The sequence below is a fragment of the Bombus fervidus genome, chromosome 11, assembly GCF_041682495.2.
Source record: "Bombus fervidus isolate BK054 chromosome 11, iyBomFerv1, whole genome shotgun sequence".
NCBI classification, from domain to species: Eukaryota; Metazoa; Arthropoda; class Insecta; order Hymenoptera; family Apidae; genus Bombus; species Bombus fervidus.
In genome coordinates this window covers 1,478,119-1,487,840 of record NC_091527.1, presented here as the reverse complement: position 1 = coordinate 1,487,840, position 9,722 = coordinate 1,478,119, and the positions used below count along the sequence as shown (strand labels likewise).

General features: G+C 30.0%; 1 protein-coding gene across 6 annotated transcripts; it reads right to left on the bottom strand.

Moving 5' to 3' along the window:
• Nucleotides 1-901: 901 nt before the first annotated feature.
• On the bottom strand, nucleotides 902-9,582 carry LOC139992532 (tripartite motif-containing protein 2). Of its 6 annotated transcripts, none has more exons than XM_072013446.1 (11): nucleotides 8,555-9,582; nucleotides 5,623-5,785; nucleotides 5,360-5,533; nucleotides 5,077-5,280; nucleotides 4,744-4,992; nucleotides 4,496-4,682; nucleotides 3,915-4,351; nucleotides 3,658-3,840; nucleotides 3,467-3,574; nucleotides 3,223-3,361; nucleotides 902-3,155 (listed from the first exon to the last, which is right to left on the bottom strand). In XM_072013446.1, the coding sequence occupies exons 1-11, from the start codon at nucleotides 8,572-8,574 to the stop codon at nucleotides 2,917-2,919; spliced, it is 2,103 nt and encodes a 700-aa protein (XP_071869547.1). In that variant the 5' UTR covers nucleotides 8,575-9,582; the 3' UTR covers nucleotides 902-2,916. The 6 variants fall into 6 exon arrangements, with proteins under 6 accessions (XP_071869547.1, XP_071869548.1, XP_071869545.1 ...); XM_072013447.1 differs by lacking the exon at nucleotides 8,555-9,582 and adding an exon at nucleotides 7,994-8,293; XM_072013444.1 differs by lacking the exon at nucleotides 8,555-9,582 and adding an exon at nucleotides 7,382-7,479.
• Nucleotides 9,583-9,722: the final 140 nt, after the last annotated feature.

Here is a 9,722-nt window from a genome sequence, read left to right as displayed (position 1 = left end):
CAGTCAAAACTTTTACTATATTAGTAAATGCGAAAATAAAAAGTACATATTCTAAACATATTTTGACCTGGCATAAGGCTTCTTTCATGTGTTGCATCTGTAAATGTGAAAATAAAGATAAAGCAAATGTGTATATGTATGTGCAGGCATTAACTTGTATATATTATTTATGTCTTGCACTTAAAACACAATAAGAATTATAAAATTATTATTTTGATATTTAACTTAAAAAGATAATAAAATTATGATCTAAATATATGTATAAGCATATTGAATCTATGATCCAACTTAAACTATTAGGCTTTAAGTCACTTGTCATATGTTGTCAGCATAAAAGTATTAAAATTAAAATTTTATGTTGTAACATGTATTTGCATGGAAATTTGTTTAATAAAGGCACTGCCATGCTTCTCGCTAAAGGCTAATGACATAATGTACTTATAATTAATTATACCCTTCTATATGTATAAACATTCATACATATAAAATATGTATGCATATGTATACAATTTTTGTAAATAATGCTGAATCACTCTGCAAAATAGTTTTAGGAATGCTGTACATCAATTCCAAAAATAATTATGCTAAATTATAATATCTTATAATTCACAAAGAAATTTTGTATTATGATAGTATGCTAATGCTAATTGTAAAATAAAAAATATATTTAAATAATAATAAGAGTAAATATTTTGTACATTTTATGCATGCACCAATTGTTGGAAATTATGTACTTTGATTAACAGAATCTTAAAGTGTTATTAAGGAAAACAGAATTACAAAATGATATGAAAAATACAAGTATAATGATCAAATTGACAAACATGAAATAGTGAAATGTTATACATAATACAGATATTTATCTGTTATAACAATATTATTATTATATTAATTATACTAGTTTGTTTCTTAGTAACTGAACACAACACTGACATGTTTTAATTCATACATCAGTCCATTTTAGTCTACACATGTTATTACTTCTTTCTTTAATTACTAATAGTGACGAAAAGGACTGTAAAATATTAAACATAATAAATACGATATAAGAACTAAAATAAGATTAAATTTTAAGCTTTAAAGATTTTAAGCAAATAAGACTTCATGAACTCTGAGCTGAATCTTTTCTTTAGCATTTTTCTATCATTTTAATCACTTTCATTACAAATTTATTCAAAGTTAAAAGTTTTAAGTACTGTTCAAATATTTTTGTGAATAAAAAAATTGTGTTATGATATAAAAAAGATATATGCGCCAATTATTTGTAGCAAGTATAAATATCATGAAAGTGATATCATTTATAAATGTATAAATTATTGCTAGTAATAATAGCAATAGCAATAATTTACATATATATAAATAAATTATATATATTCATAATTTTATATTTTATACAAAATTTTAAGTTTATACAAATAAAGTATATTGTTTCAATTTTTAATAATACTGGAAAAATATTGGCATGCATCTTAATTTATTTTTATTTTCTTATCTACTTATAATACACTAATTACTTCTTATATGGATTCATAAAAAGCCATGTATTTCTAAATTAAAAGTTTTAATGAGTATATAAATCAGAGTAAGAAATGCTTTGAATGATAATAAAAACTAAGTGGATTTTATAATGTTCATCGAGAATAATTAATAAATCTGTATAAAATAAATGAGTTAAATACTGTGTTAAACATACTAAATGTAACTGGTTTAAAATAATTTTTCATAATGATATTGCCTTTAAGACATTTTCATACAAAGCACTTACATATTTTTAAGTATAAAAGAATAACATGTAAATATTTTTCATTAATTTAATATTCACAAAATAAGATTTTACTCCTTATTACAACAAACTAGAATGCCATAAAAAAAGATATATAGAATGTAAGACAGATTCAGTGGAAATGAAAGAAATATCACTTATAAATAAAAAAAAAAAAATTAACGGGAAAGTTCCTTTGGTAAATTATATAAAAATATTTTTCGAATTTTTATCGAAGAAAATATTGGATATTAGCTTTATTATACACTTTAATCTTATGATGAGCGTCGTCTTTGTTACTTGTCAAAAATAATTACAAAGTCATTTTTCACTAGTTGTGAAATTATTAGTTTTTGTTATTATTCATTCAACACTAATGGCATTAATAAATATAAATGATCTGCTTTTTTAAACAGAATCAAATATAGGAGATAAAAGATGTCTATTCAAAAATTTCTACAATATTTCGAGTCTTGTGAATAAGCGGAATTCTTTCGTTTAACGTTTAAATTATCTCGCCGTAAATAAAATTCTTTAAATATAAATTTCAATAATCTATTATTACATTTATACACATACATTTCTATGAAATAAATGAACTCTGATGATAACTGTTATGAATTTAGACTATGGCAGTGTAAAATATGTATTACAATATATCTCAACATCAATTAAGGTAAACATCAAAAACTAAACAATAAAGAATCTCATCTATTACTTTTTAGTTTAAAAAATGAAATTAGTAAACATGACACGAAACACTATAAATTGCATTATGTTAATCAAGTCTGTTTTATTCTAGGAAAACAACTTACGTTGTAAAATCTAAAATATAAATAAATATTGTTTCATACGAGTATTACACACATAGGTTGATATGTAATACTTATATTATTAGATATCACCAATATATATATAAAATATATATATATTTTTTATATCAAAGAAATTTTGATTGATCCAACTTTGTAACTTTAAAAAACAGTAGATGAAAATGTAGATATTAAACTGATACATAAAATTATTAAAAAAAAAGTCTTTTAAAGAAGCAAATAATTTAAGCTACATTAAATATATATTTGGTATATATCAGCGATGGATGAATTAGTTTTGTTGGACATACAACAAATTTGATACTTGAAACTCAATTGTTTTTACCAGTATCTATATTTTTTTATACAATCATTTCCCAAGTCTACAACTACTAAGTGATTGTCAGGTAGTACTGCAATACCTGAAGGACGTCGTAGTTTTGAACTATGCGAATCAATTTCAGTTAAAATATTACCTCCTCCTAACTTTAAAACTTGAATTATACTGCGACCTTTATCGGTGCGAGTTCCAAGTATTCTGCCTTCTGCATCAACAGCAAGGCCTCCATAAGTACCTCTTCCTGCAACACGCGATAGGTGTCAAATATGGCAGTTAATTCATAAGAATGACATAGAATTATAATTTACCTTTGCCTTCTGAATAAATTTCCTCAGAAAAATCTCCTTTAGCGGAAAATACTTGTATACGACTATCAGCAACTACAATTTCACCATTAGGTCCAACAGTTACAGAAGTAATCAATTTGAATGTACTTCTTTTTCCAACCTATTAAACAATATTTAAAAAATATATATATGTAATATCGAGTATAATAAACACAGAGAAACATTAAAAATAATAACGAATTTAAAGAACTAAATACTATCTAACCTGAAAGAGAATTTTGCCATCAGAATCAAATACAAAAACACAACTTTGACCATTATCTGCAACAAGTATATGACCATAACTTCTATCTACTGCAACATCAATTGGTTCCTACAGAACGAAATTAATAATATGATGAATAATTAAACAAGCAGCAGATATTTTATTATACTTTAAAAATAGATAATACTAACTTGAAATGCATTATGGGAAAAAGATTTAATAGTGTCTCCTAGAGAACTCATTTCAGTTACTTTTCTCGTTCTCCAATTGACAACAACAATACCTTGTTGAGAAATACCAATTCCTGTACAACTACGTCCTTCAAGACCTTCGTTAATTATATGCCTTTGAAACTCCAAATCACAATTGAGTACCTAAAAAATGTAACATTATCTATAATACAACTAGGATATTTATCATTCTAAATACATTATAACTTTAAATATACCTTTATACGTGAATTCCCAGTGTCTAAAATATATATCATGCCATCATCATCAACAGCAACTGCAACTGGTTGATGAAATTCGTCTTTCCCAATTCCTCGTCTTCCATATATTTTAATAGGTTCATTATGTTCAGTTGCATCAAAAAATAAAGGATAATCTTTAATAGGCCGCTCGAAAACTGACAACTTTAAGATATAGCGGCTTGCAGATGGGGGTCGGAACAATACTTCGTATGTACCATTTTCTAAATCTATAATTTCAGTATCAATATTGGAACTTTGGTTTTCTGAATGGATACTATCTGCTAAGGTTAATTCTGCAGTAATAAGATCTCCTCCAACATTTCTAGGATGTCCATGATAGTCAATAGTTTCTACTATTACAGCTGCTTGCAGTTTCGCTATAGCGGGGTCTTTTAACCGGGCTCTGCATAAGCCTGTTATAAAATATAAATTACTACTATAAATAATAATTCTTTCTCATGAACTGTAAGTTAAAAATATAAAGCAATAACGCTTGCATAATAATTAATAACAAGTTTGAAGCAGGTACTTTACTGTATTATCAATCCTCAGGGTACCTGGCAATGTTGTACTAGAACGTACTCTTCCCAAGTTATTAAGAGCTTCCTCTAATTGAGAAAGAGCATTATTGTGATTAAATTCAAAAGTTATAAAAGCATTTTCTTTAGGTTCACTAAGTGCTGATGCCGCATCGAGTTGGTCAGATAAACTACCAATTCTTTGTGTAATATTTCGAACTTCAACCTTTAAGAATTACACACATCTTCATTATGTATGCAACATGGACTTATTAATGATACTATACCTGATATTGTAAGCCTTCACATTCTCGTTGCACCTTATTTTTTTCAGCTTCTATCAGAGCATGTTGTTCCTCTAACACATGTTTCTTATCTCTTGCAGCAGCAGTAACAGCTGCTTGTAATTCCGAACGTCTCCTTTCAATTTTTGATATAATTTCAGCAAATTCAGTATCTACGGCACTCAAACACCTCTCTATTGAAGCTTCCAAACGTTGTAATTCTGTATTCACAGAATCTTGAGCTTGTGTTAACTAGAACAAGCAAAATACTATTTATAAATACAATAATATTCTATGGTTAATAAATCTCAACTTGTGAAAAAGATATACTATTACCTTGGATATACATTCATTAGCTTTGTAGAGCAAGATCTCAGACATCCTCTTTATTGCAATACTAAATGGTATGATAGTATGCTCAGTACATCCTGGAGATGTTCCTGCATGATTACCACCTGTACATACTGTACAAAACACCGTATCACATGTTTCACAAAATAACAATTCTTGATTTATGTGGACTGAACATTTTGGTATAACCTGCAATATCAATGAAAATTTTACATAATATGCTCAGTAACATATAAAGCAAAGTTATATAAAAAATATTGTTTCAAACCTCCCGTCTTTGTCTGGACATGAGATCAAGTAATTGGTTCACTAGGAAACTAGGTGGTAAAGCAGCTACTCCACCACGCGGAATTGTTATTAATTCTCTGCAAATAGGACACCGAAAGGCACCGGTCTCGCGAGTCTGAGACGCAGCAATTCTTGTTAAGCAGTGTAAACATACCTGTAAGTATGAACAAACAACTAATGTATTATCTCATTACATTAAAAGCTTACTATTTAATAAATATAAATAATATTAATGACATTTACCGTGTGTGAACATGGTAATAATTTGGGAGTGTGTTCTCCACCATCATAAACACAAAGACATGTGCCACATGTTAAAAAACTTTCATTAAAATCTTCATAGTTTATACTAACTGTTTCCACGAGCATAGAGCTCATACTAACCATCCTCTCCCCTAGCCGTGTCCTGCAAGAAATTAAATATTTTTATTTACTTTGAAATAAATAAAAAAGCTTGTCCTTATAAAGAAATTTCACATGCAATTTTAATGTTTAAAATATATCTGAATAAAACATTATTCTTTATATACATGTGTGATCTTGAAAAATATAAAGAAGATTAATAATATTATTGAAGAATACTGATTTATTCATTTATTAATATATCAGGCATTACAAATAATAAGAAATATGGGATATTATCGCTACAATGTATTTTAATATAAAAAGTTATTTAAATAATATAATAAATTCATATATATAAAGCAACTTTTTATATATATATAACAATTGATTTCAATATATGATACATATTTAATTGTTATGACAGTATCACTTTCTATCTGTTTATAATTCCTTAAAAATAAAAATTATATAGGGTGTCGGAAAAGTTTACCGATTTATCAATCGTGATCAAGTAGTACATTTTGACATTCGCAGTCCGCTTTGGTCTTTTGACCATAGCAAGTGATTAAGTATAAAAGATATTCCGTAATATCGAGAGTATTAAAACAAATTATTCGTAAAAACTTTTGTTTAATAATAAACTCACTGTATAGCTAAACGCAGTGCCTCCATAATGGAGTTAGCCCTGTCGTTGCTTTAAGAAATATATACATCCGTTACATTACACACATTTTAGCGGGGTGTAGGTGCACGCTTAGAATATACTTCTTTTTTCTCGTATAAATTTTTATTACCAGATGAACAGAACAACACAAACAGGTTCGTCAAATAACTTTCGTGTAAACCGCATCTTTTAATTCCACCATGCTAGCGAATTTAAATATCAAGATATGTGCACATATCAACAACAAAATATCGTGTTTTCAAGTGGTATCAAAGTAAGGAACTTTCTACGTATAATTTTTTTTTATATCTACAATATTCTCAGACAAAATGACACGATGCATTGTTCTTTGCTTTTTTAATTAGTATCTATTGCTTCGAACAAAACGCACGTTCGCGCAAAATGTTATCAATAAACATGACACTTCTTTCACAATTTCTTCCTCGCAAAGGAGCCACAGGGTACAAAGCATATGCCAATGGGAACTCTTTGTCTATTTTTCTTTCGAAATACCTATTGTCCTCGAGACGGGAATTGTTACTAAGATGAATCTTTGTATTTTGAACAACTTATTACAAATGTAATTCGTGAATGATATTAAAAACCAAATACAAAGGACAATCTTGAACTCAACAATGTTGAAGTTTAAACTTATTTTTACTTCACTTTTGAAATTGTTTATTTTTGCAAATATTTGATGTCATTTCGAATGTTTTCCCTATTGTGCGTCACTATCACTCGCAATATATTTGCCGAATCACATATGTGCCTAGTCCGTTCAAATGGCAGTAATAATACTGTCGAAATTCGTTGGTGTTCTGTCGCATTTTTCCAAACAAATACAAACACGGACAACAACGAACCGCATCAGCTGCGGAGCGCAGCGACTCACGTTTTACAGCTGCGCACGTTCTCGCCTGCATCCACAGCCGGCAGTACTACCAGGGACGAAATAATACGTATACTATGCGGGTGCCCGCGGCTACGGCCTACCAACATGCCGTTTCTTTCTTTCGTCGTTTATGTTTCTGTGAGAATTTCTTTTGCCGATATACCACCATCTTCGTGAGACGTTTAAAAACTATAATTTCAAACGATTCGATCGATTTGAATCTGTTATAACTGAATTGAATAGATAAATGGATTTTTACGAAGAATTTTTGTCGTGAATACTAGTGAATAGATAACACTGACAAATGCTTTATTTTTCGTGTGTGAATTTTTTAATACATTATAATTTACGTGGAACGATTAAGCGTAGCGTTTACGATGCACAAAATAGAAGTTGTTTTGTTTTGAGAAAACATTCAATTCGAAGAGTTTGTTATATGCGCCACGTCATACGCCCCTGAGTATTGGCGTACCATCAAGCGTTTGCCACGAGAGCGAGAAGAAATATATAGGAGAAAGCGATGATAAAGAAAGAGAAATACTCGCGTCTGCTGAAGGGTAAAGAGACGCACAACACCAACGGCGATACAAAGACGGAGAAATGCCTGGTATGCTTGTGCGAGGTACACGGCCACATAGCTGGCTGAATTGTCTACTGCGCAGTCGCCCGTTAAAAGGTGTAGCGTCTGATGTGTGTATGCTTTGCTTACTTACATGCACTTGCTACAGCCGGCCTCTCAGACAGCTGTGTGTTTCCTATAGTCACGAATTTCATGTTTTCAGAAACTCTCATCTATATGTAGCATTACATTCACCTTATATTTAGAACCTGTTTCTTAAGTTTTCACGATTTCAGTCATATGATAACTTCATCTGATTAGAAACTTCTTTTATTGAAGAATAAAATTTATTAAATGAGAGTCAGAAACTAAAACGATAAAAAGGTAGATAAATTTCATCGTTCAAGTTCATTTGTATCGTTCTATTAATTTTTACGAAGGGGCTAAGAAAAATAAAATACGAAGAGAAGATATTTATGTAAGTTTGTTTCTTGAAAATTTTCTCATTTTATATCTTATAAAGATTGTCAACTTGTTTAGAAACAAAAATTAATATATATCATGTAGCGTTTCAAAAAGAACCATATTTTTATTTCACCATTTTTATCAACCCCTAAAATGCGAGTGACGTACTATAATAGATATACATAAATTCTATAAAATTTTATATTGTAAATGTTTACGCGTCTCTTAAGAAAGTTCGTCACATACTTACATGAATGGACAGCAGCTCATGAAGCTTCCTTTGATAAACTTAGATAAGTTATTTTTATACAAGCAATGTATTGGCGCGATATATTATTTATGGCGTCCTAAGGATCCTACACAGACGTGATATGCACACTAATAAAACACCATGATACAGCGATTCAAGTACGGCAGGATCTTCAATATCGTACGACTGTTTACAACAGCATTTCCTAGCAAACTATGTTCAAATGTTCAGTGTCTGATTTTTTATCACGAATAGAAGGTGCCGAGACATAATAAAACATTTATATCTCCTTTTTAGTTTCAAAAGAATTGTACGATGTCGGGAGTTAAATGCGTGTACATTGATATCGATAAACATATGCGTTTGCAAATTTTATTTAATACTCGTTCTCACACTTTTTAAATGTAAACAATGAAATCGATGAATATAGATATAAATGCATCTCCGATACATGTCACGAGCCGAAACTGATTAGTGTCCAATCACTTTTTGGCTAATAGCGAATAGGCAACGTGACAATAATTTTTATCAGTGTATCAACCTTCATCAATTTTCTGGTCAATGAATATCGCGATTTCAACAATCGTTTTGCGTATATACAAATTTTTATCTTGTACACACTCGATACTTTAGCACTCGATTATTAAATTATCTTGTTAACAATGTCCGAACGGTTTGCAGTTGCTACAGAGTTTTTAAGTGGCTAATTAATAAAAATGCCAGATCAACATTCATTATTTTTTCCCACTATAAACACCGAAGGTTTTGCCACTCTTAACACAATCCCCCGTGTACAGTTTCCATCGCGGTCATATTTCTCCTCTGCAAACTACTAGAATGACGTTCTTAAGACGAAAGACAAGGATGGCGATATCGATTTCAGACAATGTACGTTAAGCTCCAGCAGGTGGCACGGCCACCGGTCCTCGTCTTTCACGGCACTCTGTTTTTCTCACAAAATCACACGGACAGGGACAGGCAATGAGAAATTCGCGAGACACAAGAAACAGGGGATGAAAGCACACCCTAGACACTGTCCTTGCTTGATGGCGCGTGCGCACCGTGATTTAGGTCATACGTTTCATTACAGATAAACGCTAGTTATAGTACACGGTCCAGGGTTTTCTTTCTCACTCTATTAAATTATCATTGTTCTTCATCGAATTTC

Bases quoted from the DNA above. Each gene is read 5' to 3' on its own strand.
- LOC139992532 (XM_072013443.1), bottom strand. From the start codon at position 7,387: ATGTTGGTAGGCCGTAGCCGCGGGCACCCGCATAGTATACGTATTATT. The intron at 5,786-7,280 runs GTGAGTCGCTGC...AATTTCTTGCAG, and splicing joins AACGTGCGCAGCTGTAAAAC to GACACGGCTAGGGGAGAGGA. The intron at 5,281-5,359 runs GTTTGAAACAAT...TTGATATTGCAG, and splicing joins TGTCCAGACAAAGACGGGAG to GTTATACCAAAATGTTCAGT.